Genomic DNA, 21,042 nt, shown 5'->3' with positions numbered 1-21,042 from the left:
AGGTCATGATCTCACAGTTCATGAATTCAAGCCCCGCATCAGGCTCTGTGCTGACAACTCAGAGCCTGAAGCCTGTTTCAGATTGTGTCTCCCTCTCTCTCTGCCCCTCCCCCATTCATAATCTGTCTGTCTCTCTCTCAAAAATAAATAAAACATTAAAAAAAAGGTGATTGTTAAATTATAAAATAATCATCTTTCGTGAGACAACATTCACTATGTACTATAAAGTGAAAAGCTGGGTCTGTGTTGTATTTATTACTGTACTTAGTCCTATTCAAAGTGCCAGTCCATTAACTGATTTTTAACACCAGTGCAGATATAAATCACACTTCCTCCTTCACTAAAAATCATTTCTGATAGCAAATAACGTAACAACTTCTCTTAATCTCAATATCTTCATATGCTAAATGGAGATAAAAATCAGGATTTATTAAAGGTAGGTTTCTTTAAGGCCTTCAAGAAACAAAAACAAATGCTTTGAAAATAGAAAGACATCACCAAACACATGCCCAGTTTTACAGATTCGCTAGGATATATGCTATCATATTAATACAGCAAATATCATACAGCAAATACTGCTTTTTCAAATAATAGGTAATTGCAATATAGCAATGTGTTTAATAAACCATTTCAAAGGAAAAAAGCGAGCACCAAAGAGTATTTATATGCCGATACAACTGGATGTATGGATGAGTGATCTACCTCAAATGTGAATTCAGGACTCTGGCCGTAGTATACAGAACTGATATGGATGTGCCCTTCTGACTACAAGCACACAGAATTCCAGAAAAAAATATAACTGAAAAACTAAAGGTAATTACACAGGTGAGCTCCAAAATGCAAATGTTCCACAGATTCCAAAAACCAAAGAAAATCAAAGCCAGAGCCTCAGCAATGCACTTGGCTTTAATCTCAGATTTAGGGGCAGTGAGTCTATACAAGGAAGAACTGGTATTGAAGCTCCATCCACACCTCCCTGGCCAGAGTGAAGTCCAACACATTAAGGAACTCTTGCAAGGGAAAAATAAGACTGTACAAAGCCTGCTTACTAGCCGAAAGAAAGAGCAAAGATGTTTGATTAGTGCCCTAGACCTTGAGTTTTAAAAAACCAAATCACCCATGAGAACTAGAAATCCTAAGCTTACACAAAGCAGAGGGTGTAAGTTTTCTTCTACATTCACAGCTTAAGAACCTCAGATGAATAGTTAATATAAAAAGTGATGCAAGACCACTAAAATCCCTAGGGGTTTAGTAAACGTGACATGAAAATCTCTATCCTCAGAGACTCTTTTACAGCTCAGGGTTTATGGGAAACTCTCACTAAAGATGAGTTAGCAAAATTAATATCAAAGACCACATAAAGAAATAAATCACCATCAGAGTTAATCAGCAGACACCAAAATGGACATTTCAAGAAGTGGAAACTATAGATGAATATAATAGACTAGAAGATAATAATGTTTTAAGATAACTTAGATAACATACTGCAGGAATAAGATACTATGGGAAAAGAGAATTTTTTCAAGTAACCAAATGTTCATGAAAATTACCATCACTGGAATGAAAAACCCTCGATAGGTTAAATAGCAGAGTAGACATGGCTGAAGTGGAGAATAAATCTGAAGGAATTATAAAAGAGGGAGAGAGAGAGAGAAAGAATATGAGTATGACTGGATGGGTAGTTGACAGGCATGAAACACATAAAGCTTCAATGTGTATCAGTCCAACAAGGTTTAAGAAAGAAAGAAGGGAGGGATTGAGGAAGAACTTAATACTCAAAGATAATAACAAAGAACTTTCCAGAATTAGAGACATGAGCATTAAGATTAAAATGTCTTGAACAAAATAAAAATAAATTACCCAAAAATACTTTAAATTTAGGTATAAATCCAACAAAATATGTACAAGATCTATGTGAGAAAAACTAAAAAATTCTGATGAATTAACAAATGCAGACATACTCCACGTTCATGGATAAGAAGACTCAATAATGTCAAGATATCAGGTCTTCCCAACATGATCTGTAGATTCAGTACAATTTTAACAACAATCCCAGCAAGTTGGGGTGCCTGAGTGGCTCAGTCGGTTAAGAGTCTGACTTTGTCTCAGGTCATGATCTCTCAGTTTGTGAGTTCTAGTCCTGTGTCAGGCTCTGTGCTGACAGCTCAAAGTCTGGAGCCTGCTTCAGATTCTGTGTCTCCCTCTCTCTCTGCACTGCCCCCCACTCGCGCGCTCTCTCTCTCTCTGAAAAATAAACATTAAAATTTTTCTTTCAAAAAAGATCTGAGCAAGTTAAATAACTTAATGATGTTGATAAATGATTGTAAAGTTTATATGGAGAGGCCAAAGACCCAGATTAGCCAACACAATATTGAAGAAGAACAAAGTTGGAGACTTTAAGACTTACTGTAAAGCTACAGTAATCTAACAGTGTGGTATCAGTGAGAGAGGAGATAAAGACATCAATTGAACAGAATAAAGAGCCCAGAAATAGACACCCTTAAGTAGAGTCAATTGATCTTTCATGAAGGAGCAAAGGCAACACAATGGAGCAAAGACCGTCTCTTCAACAAACGGTGCTGTAACAACTGGACGTTCACATGCAAAAAAAAAAAAAAAAAAGTGTAGACACAGACCTTATACCCTTCACAAAAATTAACTCAAAATGGATCACAGACCAAAACAGAAAATTCAAAACACTAAAACTCCTAGAAGATAGCATAGGAGAAAACTTACATGACCTTGGGCATGATGATTTCATTTTAGATACAATGGCAAAGACAGGATTTGTGATATAATTGATAATCTAGACTTCATTAAAATTAAAAATGTCTGCTCTGTGAAAAACAAGGTCAAGGGAATTGGAAGACAAGGAAAAGACTAGGAGAAAAAAATATTTGCAAGAAACACATTTATAAAGATAAAGGACTATTGTCCAAAGTATAAAAGAACTCTTAAAACTCAAAAACAAGAAAACAAACCCAATTTAAAAATATCCAGATAGCAAATAAGCATATGAAAAGATGCATATCTTTATAGCATAGCATATCTCATCAGGGAAATGTAAATTAAAACAATGAGATACCACTACACAGCTCTGAGAATGACCAAAATCTGGAATACTGACAATATCAAGGCAAAGATGTGGAGCAGGAGGAACTCTCATTCATTGCTCGTGGGGATGTAAAATGGTACGCCCACTCTGGAAGACAGTGTGGTGGTTTCTTACCGTACTAAACACACTCTTATCATACAATCCAGCAATTGTGCTTCTTGATATTTACTCATATAAGTTGAAAACTTATGTCCACACAAAAATGTGTATAGCAGCTTTATGCATAACTGCCAAAACTTGGAAGCAACCAAATTGTATTTACTAGTGAATGGATAAATCAACTGTGATACATCCAAATAATGGAATATTATTCAGCACTAAAAAGAAATAAGCTATCAAGTCATGAAAAGACACGCAGGAAACTTAAATGCATATTTCTAAGTGAGTGAAGCCAATCTGAAAACACCACACACTGTATGATTCCAACTATATGACATTCTGGAAAAGCAAAATTGCAAAAACATCAGTGGTTTCTGGGGGCTGGGGATGAATAGGCAGAACACAGAGAATTTGAGGGGCAGTGAAAATGCTCTGTATGAAATAACGGTGGGTACATGTCATTATAAATTTGTCCAAACCCACAGAATGTGTAGCACCAAGAGTGAATTCTAATTTAAACTATGGACTTTGGATGATTATGATGTATCTTTGTTAAAAAAAAAAAAAAAAGTACCATCCTGGTACATTATGTTGATAATGGGGGAGACTATGTATATATGGGGGCAGAGAGTACACAGGAAATCCTTCTACCTCTCAATTTTGTTGTGAATCTAAAAAAAAGGCTTAAAAAATTGACATGTATTCATATAATGAAATTGAAACTGAAAAGAACTCTTAAAATCAGAGGGGAAAGATAATGTATCTAAAAGTAAATTATATTTTATATTAATTTTTTAATGTTTATTTTTGAGAGAGAGAGCATGCACACAAGTGGGGGAGGGGCAGAGAGAGAGGGAGACACTGAATCTGAAGCAGGCTCCAGGGTCTGAGCTGTCAGCACAGAGCCTGATGTGGGGCTTAAACTCACAAACCATCAGATCATGACCTGAGCTGAGGCTGGATGCTTAACCACCTGAGCCACCCAGGCGCCCCTAAAAAAGTAAATTATAAATTACATTTCTCATCAATAATAGATGCCAACGAACTAAAACATAATATATTAAAATGTTGAGGAGACTTCCATTTGGGGGCAAGATGAAATAAATGTAAAAAAAAAAAAAAAAAAAAAAAAAAAGCTCTAAGAAAAGTCCAGTCTCTGTAGATCAGGAGTTCTCAACCTTGGCATTATTGATATTTCGGACTAGACAATACCTTTTTGTTCATGGTGGTGGTAGGGGTGTTCTATGTACCGTAGCATATTTAGCAGTAACTCTGACGTCTACCCACTAGATACCAGTAACAACTTCCCACTTGTGACAGCAAAAAAATGTCTTCAGATACTGTCAAAAGTCACCTGTAGGGCCAACCATCCCCAACTGAAATCTGTTCTCTCTAGCCAAAGGACTTGGAAGAAGATAGCCCTAAAGGACAGAACCTCTTTTGTTTTCTTTTCCTTTTCTTGAGAGAGAGGGGGAGAGCACAAGCAAGTGGGAGGAGGAGTAGAGGGAGGGAGAGAAGGAGGGAGGGAGGGGGAGAGGGAGGGAGGGAGGGAGGGGGAGAGGAAGAGAGGGAGGGGGAGAGAGAGAGAGAGAGGGAGGGAAGGAGGGAAGAGAGAGGGAGAGAGGGAGGGAAGGAGAGGAGAGGGAGGAAGGGGGGAGTGAGACGGAGGGGGAGGGGGAGGGAGAGAGAGAGAGAGAGGGAGGGAGGGGGAGATAGAGAGAGAGACAGGGAGGGAAGGAGAGAGGGAGAGAAAAAATATTAAGCAGGCTCCACAACGAGCATGGAGTCCAACCCTGGGCTTGACCCCATGACCCTGAGGATCATGACTTGAGCCAAAATCAAGAGTCGGACACTCAGATGACTAAGCCACCCACAGAACCTCCTTTAATATACTTAGTCTGCTCTAAGCAAACACCATGAAAGAGCCAGCTCCCTTTGCCTCCTCACCCAGCACTGTGGAGACCGAGGGGAGGAGCCCTGCTGCCCATCCCCACCCCACACTAACAAACCACAGGCTGCACTCCTCCTCCTCCTCCCAGGGTGTGCTGCACACGGGGCTTGTGGAGCCTCGTTGACCATCCCTGCTCTGCACTAAGTAACCTCGGGAAAGAGGCAGCAGCCCTCCCTCCCTTCACTGGCACAGTGACCACAGAGGCCACAGACCATGAAAGAGAGCACTATCAACCACCACACTGTAGCAAGGGAAGGATAGTAAAGCGACAGCACCCTACCTCATCTCAGCCGGGGAAGGGGGGGCAAAGATTACAGAGAAGAGGGAACTAGACAGAGTAAACCCTGAAATCTGTGTAGGAAGTCCTGAGCACACCCCTGAATGCTCCATGCACAAAATCAGCCTTGACACAGGAAAGTTTGGACAACTGAACTACGACGGTGAGCAACAGAATACACAGACACAACATTCATTGGCCACAGGGTGAAGAGGTCACTGCTCCTCATGTACCCTCTGCCAATTCTGATGAGCAGTCAAGAAAAGGAAAATGAAAAGACAAATACAGTATTAGCATTATTGTGACAGTAGTTTTGACCTCACCGACCCTCTGAAGTCTCAGGGACCTCCCCCACCTTGGCTGCTAGGTCCACACTTTGAGAACTACTGAAGCAAAGAAGGGAATCCAAGAAAAAGAAAAGTCTCGCAGTAGAGAAACAGAATTTGGCAACCATGTGAGTGGTCACTCTATGCAAGGCACCATGTTTATTCAGTAGAGTGACAAAATTGAAGAAATATACCTAAAAGTAGATCTGTCCCTCAAAGAACATATAGACCAGCAAGAGGTAAAAAAAAAAGGGGGGGGGGGAATCTTAAGAGGTAGAGATAAAATGAGCAACGGATTCTGTTGAGAATCTATTGGACGGTTGCATCTATTGGAGAGTCTGTAAAGAGTCCAAAGACAAAACAGCCTGTGATTTGGGCCACAATGTGGGAGAAATCCCTTTTAATAAAATAATTTCAGACTCCTCCCTTCTATTCATTTTATATAGGCTCATTTTATCAGATAAAAATGTAAATGTTTGTCTCCAGGATCCAACTCAATTTATTAAAAGTAGGATAGTCTTATTTTGATTACAAGTAATGGCCATGATTACATTTCTTTTATGATAGAATAGCTTTCAGGCAGTAAGTAGCAACCAAAAAGCAAGATGCTGAGAGTTTCAAGAAAGGGACATGCAACAAGAATCAACATTTGCCACTGAAAAAAACCTCTGCAGGGTCGTCCCATACTCTAAACTCAGAGTCAATTTTAAAGCAAGAATTTAGCTTGCAGTTTGTTGTTGCACACAGCAATATTATCAGCAGTCAGGATCCGTCCAGTGTCTGGGTATCTGCCCTCCTCTAAGTCAAAAACAGTAGTTGGAGATGGATAAAATCATTTACAAGAATGCAACACAGATAGACACTTAAACCTTAAATAACCTCCTACCCCCTTAGAATGCTTCCCACATTAACAAGGCACCTTAATAAAATCCATTTACCCCCATGACAAAACAGCTTCTCTTTGATAGTGTTCTCATCCCCCTTAGTTTTCTCACTCTGGGACCTTCACCGACTTTCAACCCTAATTTCATAGCTCTGTCCTTTACTTCCTTCGTTTGTTAACTTTTCCAAAAATGAGACATTTTGAGCGTTTCAATTTTTAAAATTCTAACAGTTTTCATAAAATTAATTCACACAGCATACAGTCGTCTGCTCCCCTCAGCAGCATCCCATTCAGACACAACCTCCTCAGTAACTCCGCTCCAAGACCAAATAGTACCCTTCCTCACTCTACCATCATTCCTCCAGCACAAAACCTCTCTGGTAGGAGGGAGGAAAACAATTTCTTTTCTGAGAGGGGCAATTATCTTTTCAGGTTTTACCACCCCAATGTTATCTAAAGCTTTAAAGAGGATGGGGCGCCTGGGTGGCTCAGTCAGTTAAGTGTCCAATTTCGGCTCAGGTCATGATCTCGCGGTCTGTGAGTTCGAGCCCCGCGTTGGGCTCCATGCTGGCAGCTCAGAGCCTGGAGCCTGCTTCGGATTCTGTGTCTCCCTCTCTCTGTGCCCCTCCCCTGCTCACACACGTATACACATAATGTATACTCAAAAATAAACATTAAAAAAATAATAAAATGAAAAGGGATGTGATACTCCAAGCAAAAAGCTAATTGAAGTAGATGCTAAAAGTTTCACAGGGAATATGGCAGATGGACTCTAAGATGGTCTCCAACTGTCCCCACCTCCTGGTACTCACACCCCTGAGTGCAGGCAGAATCTGTAAGTTGCTTCTAACCAATAAAATATGTCAATGGTGATGAGATGTCACTTCCATGATTCTATCACTTAAGATTTTAATACATGTCTTGCTAGAAGACTCCCTCCCTTGCTAGCTGTGATAAAGCAAGTGGACATACTAAGGAGGTTCGTGTATTAAAGACCTAAGAGTGGCCTCCAGCTGATGAGAAGTGGAGATCCTCAGTCCATGAGCCTGCAAGGGTCTGAGTCCTGCCAACACGTGATACGGGAATAGTATGCCGATGTAAGGCTGGAAGTAGATCCTTCCCTAATCAAGCCTCAGGCTTTCAGATGAGAACCTAGCCCTGCCTGACACCTTAATTGCAGCCTTGCAGACTCCCAACTCCCAGAAGCCCCACCCAGACTCCTGACTTAAAAGAGCTGTGAGATGGATGTATTGTTTTAAGGCACTAAGTTTGTGGTAACTTGTTATACAGCAATAGATAACAAATAAAGGGGGAGCACAATGAAAAACAATATATAACTGTAATTATATTGTAATTGTCATCACTAAAATCTAACAATGGATTTTATGCTAATAGACCAGTCAAGGAGGACATTACAATGTGCCTCTAAAAAGTCTGAGGATACGATGGTAGAGTCTGAGAGGTGAAGGACTATCCTCTGGTTTCTGACAATGGAGAAGCAGGGGAAGGCTGTTAAAGGCAGCCTAGCTGCAGAGGCCTCTACAAACCTAAGGCTGACAGAGCCAGTGTGGTTCAGCCAAAGTTCAAAGGAAAATGAAAGGGAAGGAAAAAAAAAAACAGATTGGCTCATAGGGAGAGGTTAGAGCATGGGCTGCAATGCAAGAGAAACAGGGAATATCAAGATGGACAGTGGGCGGGTCCCCCAGAGTAGGAGTATGAGACAGAGAAAGGCTACTCTTAAAACCTGGATGTCCAAGATCAGGAGCAGCAGAGACATCAGGCGGATGAGGTCATTATGGACCTTATTAGAAGATTACACCCTTTTAAAGCTCGATAATGGGAAAACCGAAATTTCCTCAGGCTTATCGACATCATTGGACAGGTTTTTATAAGACTTCAGAGCCAGCAGGTATCGAACCCTGGGGAGACACTTTGAAACAGCATCCACTCAGTATGACAGCCACTATCAGCCATGCCCAAGTGAGGGGCAAAACTACAAAGCCCAAAGGGGTCACCAGAGGCAAGTCAGCAGAGAGGACCCCAGAGCCCTCTTGGATCTCCCATACAAGAGACAGCTGTTGTAGCACCTGTGAGAGCCCATCACTGAACTCTCCTGAGGTTATTAAAAAGTGTATGTGTGCACATGTACCACATGCCCACATGCTCACAAAAATGCTGCAAGCACACTTGTGCAAAATGATAAGCCTTGGGAAAGAAAACACCATGGTTTAATACTTTATTTTAAATCTGAGCTCTCTACCTTTGGGTGATTTCTCCTAGACTCTCTTCTGTAGAGCCTTACATTTCTAAAGGTAATTTAGTTTTCATTTTGTATTTGTCACAAAGAAAAATGGAATCAGTGACCAGGGACTCCATTTCTAAAGGACAGATTATTCCTGTAACATGAGGCACATGCTATGGGAATCTTGTAGAGGATAAGGAGACATTTAATGCCTACTATGTTCACCATCTCATTTAATTTTTGCAACTTCTCAGAGTGGAGTAAGACAAAGCTCTGGGAAGTTAAACAGTTTACCTGAGGTTACCCAGGCAGTGAGTGTTAGGTCCAGAGGTCAGAACTTGGGCTCTTCTGAAACTAAGCCTGTACCTTCTTCCACCACCACACTGAGTTCATCAACGTTTTCAGTTATCTATTGAGCTAAGTCAATTGAAAATCTAATTTTGAGTGGTTAATAGATTATAATTAAAATAGTACATAGGGCACCTGGGTGGCTCAGTCGGTTAAGCGTCCGACTTCAGCTCAGGTCATGATCTCATGGCTCATGAGTTCGAGCCCCACGTCGGGCTCTGTGCTAACAGCTCAGAGCCTGAAGCCTGCCTTGGATTCTGTCTCCCTCTCTCTCTCTACCCCTCCCCCGCTCATGCTCTGTCTCTCTCTGTCTCAAAAATAAATAGACATTACAAAAGTTAAAAAAAAATAAAATGAAATAGTACATAAATATATTAGTACGTAAGCCAGGGTAATTTTCACATAGGGTGGATAAAATCATTTTATGTCACTTAACCTTCATTTCACTGTAAATCAAAGTATAAAATGTGGCCTATTGCATTCCTAAAATTAGAACTCTCAGGAATACTATACTCTTATTTTCTAAGAAAATCTATTGTAAATGGTATGTATGCATTAACTTAAACTGCCTAAAATCTGATGTGCATAATCTGTAACTGGGAGTATATCTGTGTATAAGAATTTTATTTGCAATATATCCTTTAGATATCTCCTTAGTTTATTAGAAATAGCTGTGAGTTTTACCATCATTTTAATATATACATAATCACTGTTAAATGGCATAATGGGCATCTTTTTATAAACCCATAAGAGTTAAATAATAGTTTATAACTAAATAACATCCTAGTGACCTAAAAGAACAAATGTCATCCAAACCTACCATATGCAGGAAGAGGCTTATTCCTCCCAAGAGATCTAGCCCATTTCTATACAAAACATTAGAGACTCAGTTCAGCAAGAAAAGGCTTCTCTGGGCTTACCAAATCAAAGTTGCCATACTGAACTTAAAACATATGGAATTCTCCTCATTCAGTATGACGTTAGCCATTCTGACTTTCAGAATGTTTCAATAGGGTAACATCAAATAGGTAAATCAGTCTAGAATAGGGTCTTCATGCCTATCTTCATGTTTTCTTCAAGTTTAATTCTTGGTTTAAAAACAGGAGGATGAGGAGGGGGGCCTGGGTGCTCAGTCAGTTAAGTGTCCAACTTCAGCTCAGGTCATGATCTCGCAGTTCATGGGTTGGAGCCCCGTGTTGGGCTCTGTGCTGACAGCTTGAAGCCTGGAGCCTGCTTCAGATTCTGTCTCTCTCTCTCTCTCTCTCTCTGTCCCTCCACTGCTCTCTCTCTCTCTCTCAAAAATATATAAACATTTTAAAAAATTAAGAAACAAAAACAAAATCAGGAGGAGGAGTTTGGAAAACACAACAAGAACAACCAGCTTCTCAGATCCTTTTTTCTACACCATTTATAATTACCAGGTTTAGTAAGCTTTTCAAACTTAAAACAAGTGTACAACCCATATATGTCAAACTGATACATTTCTCAGAACTCTGGCTACTATTCTGTAACAATAACAATATCCAAATGCTATCCTTTCTTACTGCAGAATTGTTACTTTTCCTAAGTGCACTAGCAGCGTGGGCGTTATGGGAGGGGAAAAGTGTACACAGAGGCACACTGAGGCATCAGTGGTTAAAGTGACATGATTTCTTGAGTTTTAAGTTTTTGTTTATTTGAGAGAGAGAGCACGTGCAAGCCGGAGAGGGGCAGAGAGAGAGGGAGGGAGAGAATCTCAACATAGTGCTTGATCCCATGAACCTTGAGATCATGTCCTGAGCCAAAATGAAGAGTAGTCTCTCAACCAACTAAGCCACCCAGGTACCCCTTGAATTTGCTTTTAAAATACCTCCTCCCAAAAAAGTAGTGGGGAGACAGATGCAACAAATTGCCAAAAAAATAATGAGTGCATGCAGGTTTATTACACCATTCTCTCTTCTTTTTCATGTATATAAATTTTCTATAATAAACAGTCTTGTTAAGGTTATGATCTAAAACCAATATTAGGAGTTCAGAATTCAGTCTTTCAACATGATTTTTTTCAAAAAGTAAACTCAATGGTACTAGACCATACTGCCTAGAACTAGCATTGTCATTTGTAAGTTGTCGGGTTTTTTTTCTCTCTTGTTTTAACAGAAGATTTGCAAGAATAGTACAAAGCACTCCTAGATTTCCCAAATGTTAAAAATTTGTCATGTGCCCTTTACCTTTTTTGTATAACACACATATACATATAAACGCACACACATGTACATATTTTTCTCCTAAACCTTTTGAGATTTGGTTGCAGACATTATGTCCCCTTACCAGTAAATACTTTAGTTTCCCCTAAGAATGAGCTCATTCCGTTCCAAACTACAATAAAAATAGCATATGTAAGGAAGTTAACTTTGCTATAAGACTATTATTCAATATACAAACTGTATTAAAATTTCACCAATTATCACAATATCGTCCTTTGTAACATTTTTTCCTAGTTTAGGATCTGATCCAAGATCATCCATAGCATTTGTTTCTTTCGTCTCCTTCAATCTGGAATAGTGTCTCAGCATTTTTCATGCTATAGACTTTTGTGAAATGTCTCTGGATTTGGGTTTGTCTGATATTTCCTCTTGCTTAGAACCAGATTATACATTTTTGGCACAAGTACTCTCAGTGCTTCATACCAGGAAGCACAGGATATCAGTTTGCCCCATTACCAGTGATATTAATTTTGATTATTTGGATAGGGTGGTGAACCCCCAGGTTTCTCTACTATAAAATTACCATCTTCCTCTCTGCAATTAATAAGTCCCCTGTGGGGAAATTCTCCAAGAATGTAAATATTCTGGTCTTCAAGTTTTCACACAATAGTTTGGCATCCATGGATGATTCTTGCAGGAATCAATTGTTACTGTGATGGTTGCAAAGGAGTAATTTTCCAACTTTTAGTTGGTCTATATTTTTTAATTGCCATTATTTGTAAGTTTTTAAAAATAATCCTTAGAATTGGAAATCATTTTACTCAAGAACAAATCCATTTTCACTCAAAGTCAAGCAATTTTCTTTTAAATCCTAAATATGCTAAATCCTGAACAGCTCAAGTAACTGTCTCCAGAAGCTCCAGCCTTCACCTGCTAAGGCCCTGCATTTGATTTTTCCTCTCCCTGCTCTCTCTTCCTTCTATCCTGGGCACTGGCACAGAGTGGAAATTGCTGCTGGGGTAGGTAGATGGGGAAAAAAACAAACTACAAGTTACTGACCAAAAGTAGAAGGGAGGGAATGGCCACTGGCCGAGGTCGCCGTGGGTAGCAACAATCAGCTTGTGAATGGACCAACAAAAATGGCACAAGTTCAACCAGTAAACCAGGAGCAACCAGATGGGGACCAGATGTTTCCCTTATGAAGCCAAATGTTAAATGCCCATCAACAACAGCCACAAAGACCCATCCACTTGAGACTTGCCTGAGATTTCTGGGGTGTAATATAATTACATATTCCCAACAATGCCCCAACATGCCTAGCTGTTCCTCAGAAACTATTCTCATAAACAGATAGCAATGACTTCAATAATAAAGACTCATAAGGAGAAATATCAGTAATGAAACAAATTACATAAATGGAAAAAAAAGAAAAAAATACTTCACTGGGATTTGGAAACGCAAAATAATCTGGAGCACTTGTTAATGAGGCAATCGAGAAACATCGTTCAAATACCTAAGTACCACCACTTTATATAATAACTGGGCTGTTCATGCTAATAGCATTTTTTTCCTGCTAGTCTCTTCTCCTTTTTTCCTATTACAATTCTTCCCACTTTCTTCAATGTTTTAAAGATCATATAACCTGAATTATACAAATAAAAATATGAATAGCCCAGGGGAATTTAGTTTGAAGATCACAAGTTCCGTACCATTTCATGACAACTCACTGAACACAAAGCTGAGGTCCTCTGATTCTCCATTCCTCCTCGGGAATCGGCCCTTAGCATGTTGTCTGGACATAAGGATATTTTTGTTCTATTTGTTACATTCTTTTTTTGGTGAAGGTTATAAGTTGCCAGGCAAATATTTTTTTTTTTTTTAATTTTTTTAACGTTTTATTTATTTTTGAGACAGAGAGAGACAGAGCATGAACGGGGGAGGGGCAGAGAGAGAGGGAGACACAGAATCGGAAGCAGGCTCCAGGCTCTGAGCCATCAGCCCAGAGCCCGATGCGGGGCTCGAACTCACGGACCGCGAGATCGTGACCTGAGCTGAAGTCGGCCGCTTAACCGACTGAGCCACCCAGGCGCCCCGCCAGGCAAATATTTTTAAAGTATCTCTGTTTTTTATATCCATTTACATACCACATTCATAAAGAAGGTCCTTCTGGATTCCTTCCAGAAATTACTGGAGTAGAGCATTGAGATTTTGCCTGGCTTTAGAACCAATATTTCTCTCAACGGGAAATTTCCTGGGGGGAGAAAAACGAGGAGAGCAATCAGCTATAGCCCTAAGGCAGCACTGTGCCCAGGTCTGATATCTTAATGAGGCCATGTCCTCACTGCCCAGTGACAGGAAGTGACTGTCACTCTATATGCAGACCTGCCTCTCACCTGCAGAGGTAGAGAGAAGGACAGGAAGCACAGGAGCCTCAACATCAACTGGAACTTGTTAGAAATGTCAACTTTCCAGCAGCAATCCGGAGTTACTATATTGGAAACAGGAGTGGAGCCCAGCAATCTGTTTTAACAAGGCTTCCAGGTCAATAAAATACACATTTAAGTCTGAAACTTAGAAAGAAAGAAAGAAAGAAAGAAAGAAAGAAAGAAAGAAAGGAAGGAAGGAAGGAAGGAAGGAAGGAAGGAAGGAAGAGAGAGGTGCCTGGGTGGATCAGTCGGTTAAGTGACCTACTCTTGATTTTGGCTCAGGTCATGATCTCACAGTTCATAGGATCAAGTCACATGTAGGACTCTGTGCTGACAGTGGAGAGCCTACTTGGGATTCTCTATCTCCCTCTCTTTCTGCCCCTTCCCCACTCACACACTCTCTCTCCCTCTCAAAATAAATAAATAAACATTTTAAAAATGTTAAAAGATAGATGATAGATAGGTACCAGAGGGTTTTTGTTTTTGTTTTTGTTCTTTAAGCTCTTAGGGTAATTCTAATACACAGCCAGGCTGAGAACTCTGTCTGGGAGGAGCCCTGGACTCTATTTTCAGGACCACTTTCACGCTAACTATAAGAGGACTACGGGACTTGAAGCTGTAAACATAGTCAAGATGTAGGGAGAATTTTTCAAGACACTGGCTGAGAATACCTCCCTTCTCTTCGTTTCCACAGCAGAGACGTGCTGTAAGTCACTCACATCACTTCTGAATAAGAACAAAGACAAACTAATTATCCTCTACACCCTGGAAACTTTTCAGATTTCCAGCTCCATCCCAGTTGAGAATAAACAGATTTCAGACTGTGCCTAAAAATCAGCTCATGAGGTAATCTGGTTAAATATTATAATTTTTCCATAAACAAAATCAATGGAATAAAGTTTGATTCTTCAGGAGAGTTGAAAATACCATGTAAGGAAGTAGAAGAAACATTTATCTAAATAAATTGGGACAGAAGCAAGGCCAACTTTTTTCCAGAATACCAAATGTATCTTCTTTGCCCAAAATATAGGAAATGAATAATAGAACACTATCATACTGCATTTGTGTGATGCACAAATGCCTATAGATACATCAAGCTCCTTTGTTTTTCTTAAGAAACACAAGAATAAGGCCAAATGTAATTATCTTTTTCTTTGTTGAATCTTACTTTGTTAACAAAAGCCTAAATCCATAATTTCTTTCCCTAGACCAAAAAAAAGGAAAGAAAAAGTTATAAATGAGGAGAGAAAAGGGGAAGCTTGGCCCAGATTAGCTGATTTTATTATAAAAACATGACTAGATTTTTATTTAAAAAAAGGAGGAAATGATGTTGGTATCTCCACCCATATAAAATGATGGTAAAGAGGGCAGGCAACCACCCTTTACTGAGGACCAATTGTGTGCCCATCACTATGCAAAAGATATTTTAGCCTTTATCCTGACTTTAAAGATAAAGAAACGGAGAGGGGCCTGGGTGGCTCAGTCGGTCAAGTGTCCCAGTCTTGATTTTGGCTAAAGTCATGATCTCACAGTTTGTGAGATCAAGCCCCTCATAGGGCCCTGAGCTGACAGTGTGGAGCCAGCCTGGGATTCTCTCTCTCCCCCATTCCCCTCTCAAAATAAATAAATATTTAAAAAAAGAAACCGAGGATATTTGCATGGCCCACTACTAGTAAATTTTCTAAGTTTAAAATACTGTTTGGCTACAAAAACCTACACACTCTGTACTATACCAAAGCTGTATTCTTGGCTGGGATAACAATTTGTTTAAAACAGAAACAGGGGCACCTAGGTGGCCTAGTCGATTAAGCTTAAGCCTGGACTCTTGGCTTGGGGCTCAGGTCATGATCTCCCGGCTAGTGGGATTGAGCCCCCATGTAGGGCCCTCTCTCTCATCTCTCTCTGCCACTCCCCCACTCACACTCACTCTCTCAAAAAAGATAAACTTAAAAAAAAAAGAAAAATAATAATTATTGCAGAAATGTGGACCTCCATCTTCCCATCTTTTTCCTATCTCACACCTCAAAAATGCCTGCCAAATCTCCTCTCTAACCAATACACCATTCATTCATTCATTCATTCATTCATTCATTCATCCATTGGTTGAAGGGTTCCCTAACATGCGCCGTGTGGTAAGGGCTTCGGAGACAGCACCTCCTACAAGGTAAGTATGGGGCAGGTGTGACTGATGGTTTCACTCTGACCTCCCTTTGAGACTCTATTAATATGCATCCAGTTTCCAATACAGCTTACTTAACCAGCTTTCATAGACGTGATTCTGTTTCCAAAAGCACTGAGCCAAGAAAGCAGTGGTGCCAAGATGCTCAAAGGAGGCCAGCTCAGCGCCTTCCAACACTTCCATTCAGTAGTTTTAACCTACGTCCACGCGCTAACCTCGCTTACCGTCGGTGGTGACCAGATGCGGTCTCTGGCCGTCCCTCAGCTGCCCGCTGGGAACATGGCCCAGGTGGGGGGCCACTGGGCAGCCGACCAGTCAAGCCACCCTGATCCCCAGAAGGCAAGCGCACAAATCCAACCCAAACTCCAGGCGAACCTTGAACTGACAGTGCCAAAAGCCCGCGGCGCCTCAGTGGCAGGGATCTCCACAGGCTGGGTCTGGGCCTGGGGGCACTGCCCCCAAAGGGCTTGATGACAGGCCCCGCGGCATCGCTGTGTCCCCTCCATATCAGAGCACGCCCTTCGGCCACATCCCTCCCTGGCGGGCTGCCAGAACCACCTGCGCCTCTCAAGTCCCGCAGGCGGCAGAGGCTGATGGGCAGAGGGGCAGGGGGTCGCCCGGGGCTGAGGTGGGGGGACCCGGGCCGCTGCTCCCGCGAGACTGGCACAAAGGCAGGCGTCGGAAAGAGGAGAACTTCCCACCCGTGGGCCCCGCGGCCTCCCACCCGGGGCCTCGGCGGCCCGAGCGCACTTACTGCCAGTCGCCATGGTCCGGCCAGGGGCTGCTGGGCGGCCGCCCGCGGCTGGGGTACCCTGAGCCGAGCCGACCGGGCGCGCGCTCCTCGCCAGGCCCCGCGCGCTCGGGAACCGCGCCGCGCACAGCCCCTCCCGCCGCGCGCCCCCGCCGCGCCGCCCCGCGCCCCCGCCCGCCGCCGCCGCCGCCGGCCCCGCCGGCGCCCCGAGAGCCCATTCCCGCGGGTCAGAGGCGGCGGAGCTCGCCCCGGCGGCTGACCCACCCCTCCCCGACTCGCAGCATCTGTCCTCCCTCCCACCTCCTCACCTCTCCCCTCCCCCAAAGACAAGGAAGGCAGCAACCTGGAAACACGCTCTTGGCCACCCACGCCAGGGTCTCCTGGCCAGGCTGCCTCGCCAGGCCGCCTTTCCCGCTATATTCCCTGCTACGTTCTTGTTTTCATGTCACTTTCACAATTTCCACCTCATCTCTGTCCAAGCTTCCTGTCCGGGGCTTGGGACCCAAGAGTCAGTGCTCAACCCCAGCTGGAAAGAGCAAAGCATGAAGAGTTGGGAGTGGGGGGGCAACGCTTAGCCAGGTGCCGGACATCAATCCTCCCGGACAGACGAGAGGACTGCTGGGAAACCTGCTGGTAGGTTCCGGGGGTCCTGTGCCCCTTATGTTACCGTCTGTTTTGTCTCCAGTGTGAAAATAGAGGCTGGCACATAGTAGGCTCTCAGTAACTATCTGTTGGGCGGGTGGATGGACGACTGTATGACTGGAGGCCTGCATGAGGAAATGAATGAATAAATAGCCAACTGATTGGATGCCGCCTGGATGAGCAACTGACTGACAGGTGACCATGGGCCAAACCGCAGCCCAGCCAGCTGACTAAGAGTGGACGCTTGGGAAAGTGGATCAGCCAGAATAAGTGAGGCAAGCCCTTTTGTGGCCTCAGGCCATTCATGCATGCTTTGGGAGGGCTCTGAGCTGAAGCTGTCTGTGAGAGTTGTATACATCTTCTTGAAGTTCACAAACCAATTTCTGATGGACTCCTGCTATGTCAGGGACAGTGGTACATGAGAGCCCCAGACCCTTTATGTAAAGAATCAAACAGCTCAAACATGTGTTCTGAAGCACGTGGCAGGCTTCTCATGGCTTCGTCCTTCTAAATATGATCTATTTGATGCATTTGGGGATCCACATTGAACCCAATCAGTAGGGATCCCTACAGGGATCATCCCAGCCCTGGGCTAGACGCTGAGAAGACAACAGAATACGTAAGACACCATCAGAAGCCGCTCTCATCTGGCTGGGAATAGCAGAGAACAACACAGTGGAGTCCTTTCTGATCAGTCTGCAGAACACAGATGAGAAAGGCAGTGATAATCTGATCAGGTTCTACATCCAGAGCTAGTACATCTGGAGTGGGATCCAGGGGCATAAGTTTTTGTTGTTGTTGTTTGTTTTTATGTTTTGTGTGTTTAGCACAGGCAGTTCTGAGGCATACTTCTAGTTAACAAGCATGGAGATCTGGCTCATTGGTCTTTCACAGCAACCCTTTGGGGTAGGCCCCAAAGCAAAACGTCTTGAAATGGGTCAGGTGAGGAAAAGAAAAAAAGACTTAAAGATGCCCCTGGAGTTTGGAATCTATTTGAAGCTCACAAATCAGGAGATTAAGCTGGTGTGAGGGGGAAGACCATGGATTGGGTTTGAACTCATTTGAAGGGTCAATAGAACATTCGTGAGGCTCTTTATTCATTAATTGTACCTATATTTCTAAGTCAGAAAGAGTTTGAAAAGTGAGAACTCTAAGTTCAATAAATGTTTTCTGAATGACTGACCTGTTAGATAGCAGGTGTATTAGCCTGGAGCCAGATGAGGGATGGGAAGGGGTTGAGGAGTAAGTGGATGTCAAACAAGTGGAGACCCCAGGTGTAGGTAATTCTCCCCCAAAGTTTAGCCATGCAGGAAATAATGGGTATGGAGTGCTTCAGGGGAGGGTGGGATTGAGGTAAGACTGGGTTTTGTTTTGTTTTTTCTTTTCTAAGGTAGAGGATTTTCAGCAGGATGGATTATTTCAGTCCACACGTTCAAGTATGTAAAAGAAAAAAAAAATGCTTGCTTTTCTAGAACTAAGTTGACTTTCTGGCTGCTGTCCCCATTCCACCTCTTGTTAGGGAGCTTGATTTTTTTAGTTGGTTCAAGGTAAACTCCATTGATTCAGGTTTTTCTCAGGCAGCTCAGTTTCTTCCCCCCCACTTTTTCTGGGGGTTGCATCCACATGGGAGGAAAGAGCTGGACAGCATCGGGGATGTTAGGAGGTATCTGGCCCTCGGCACCATCTCCACACTGTAATGGGCATCTTCTGTCTGGACTGCCGAGCCCATCAGACCTCCCCAGCTGGGGACAGCCTCCAGGTGCCAGTTCCTGAGTGTACATTCACTGCTCTGTCTTCTCATCCACACCCAGAGCCTCACCAAGGCTGACTCCTCCCCTTGAAATTTCCATTGCTATTGTGGGGAAGTCTGTTTTGCCCATGCCATTCTGGGGTGACAGGGAAATCTATGAAGGAGTCTTGGGCCTTTTTGAATGGGCCACACAACCTCGCCTTTTTTACCATCCCCTTGCTGTGGTGGTGAAGGAGAACTCTGCATGGTTTGTCAACAAAGAAGACATTTAATATGATATGAGGCCAATGTCCCCGTGATCCCCAACCTATCTGGAAGTTCTTTCATCCCCCTGGGTTCTCGGCAATGGAATTTTTCTCTTAGAAGAGGAGCAGAGGGAATGGTTGTAGGATGTTTGCAACTACACTAACTGCAGAGGGTGGATTAAGCCTAGAAACACCTTATCTCCTAGAACAAGGAATCCAAAGCATCTCAACAATGTCAGTGAAAACTCAGACTCCTTCCCTCTTCCTACCTTGCCATCCTCATCTGTCAGCAGCAGGTCCCCTCACGACAAGAATACAACCACAGCACAAAACCTCACGTTCTCACATGGCATTCCAGAAGTTGGGGGATGGGGCATTCCTTCTCATCTCTTTTAATCAGGGGAGACAATCTTTGTAAAAAGCCTTTAGAAGCCTCCTCCTTCCATTCTAGCTGCACTGGGAGGCTGGGAAAGTGAGTGTCTTATCTTTAGTTTCTATGACATGAGGTGGGTTCTGTCAGCAAAGGAGAATGGGTAGGGAAGTAAGGTTGGGCACCCCATCAGTGTCTGCTGTTGTCTTCTCAAACCGCAGTAGGATCTCAGTTCCTTGCTCTCTTTTATGACACTTCCTCTCTCCAAGGCTGAGGAAATCCATCTCCTAAGGGGCTGAAAACTGTTAAAACATCCTTTATTCTTGCAAATCTGTGTGTCTTGTTCATAGACCTTAACCTCTGAAATTCAAAAGCCAAGATTCTGCCTTCTTTGGTTTTCTATACAACCTAAGATGCCCAACTCTAGTTAGACACAGGGAGACCCACATTGTAAGTGAAATTACATAACAGGAATGGAAAAAACCACACAAGTCAATAATAAGCCGGGATACTAGTACAGTGTCAAGGGGGTTAAAGAAGGAGTGCTCAAGGAGGAAGGATCTAAAATATAGAGGCAGGACCTCTGTTTGTAAGAGTGCTGTCATTGCCAGTATAGGCGGAGACTTCTACCTTAGAAAGACACATTTGCAGTCTCAGAAACGTAGTTTGCAAAAAGAAAGTGATGACAAAGGGATTTGGGGTTGGAAGAGGGGGGCTGAGGGAGTTCAGGGGTGCTGTATGGTCCCCAAGTTCTCCATCACGTGAGGACGTGTGCTTTGTTACCAAGAAAGAACGAAGCAGGAGGGGGTGGAGGACTTCGAGTGGAAAGGTGGTAAGATGCTTCTGTTGGAAAGGTGAGAGGGAATCCAAGGGATGAGCAGAAGAGGCCTTCCAGCCGGCAGGGAGGGCCCTCCTGGAATTGGACCTCAGGAGCACAGGAGGGAAGGCGGCCACATGTAAGCTTTCTCCACCATGGCTGCACAAGGGCGGACAATGGAAGAGGACAGGACTTGAAGGCCATAAAAGGGGAGGAATTCTGGGTCACTGTGTCCCTGAAATAACCAGCCCCGGGGCTCAGAGGAGTTGGAGGGAAAAGAGGAGCTACAGAGGGAGTCAGGTGGGACTAGGAGAATATGGAGGAGCTCAGGACTGGGAGACACAGAGGAGGGCAGGTGAGAAGAAGCTCCGGTGGTCTGTGAAAACACCAGCACTTTGGACTGCACCTACATAAAGGGGGTTGGGACGGAGAAAGGAC

General features: G+C 43.0%; 1 protein-coding gene across 1 annotated transcript in view; it reads right to left on the bottom strand.

The window, feature by feature from the left end:
* Nucleotides 1-16,881, bottom strand: part of SYT16 (synaptotagmin 16) — a 251,067-nt gene extending 234,186 nt beyond the window's left edge. The window contains exon 1 of the mRNA XM_060619997.3: nt 16,784-16,881. Coding sequence (XP_060475980.1) covers nt 16,784-16,796 — 13 coding nt within the window. The 5' untranslated portion in view covers nt 16,797-16,881. The remainder of the gene's footprint in view (nt 1-16,783) is intronic.
* Between the last annotated feature and the right edge of the window lie 4,161 nt (nt 16,882-21,042).

The sequence above is a fragment of the Panthera onca genome, chromosome B3 (genome assembly GCF_046562875.1).
Source record: "Panthera onca isolate mPanOnc1 chromosome B3, mPanOnc1 haplotype 2, whole genome shotgun sequence".
In the NCBI taxonomy this organism is placed as follows: Eukaryota; Metazoa; Chordata; class Mammalia; order Carnivora; family Felidae; genus Panthera; species Panthera onca.
The sequence above is the reverse complement of the archived record's forward strand: the minus strand, read 5'-3'. Positions and strand labels throughout refer to the sequence as shown.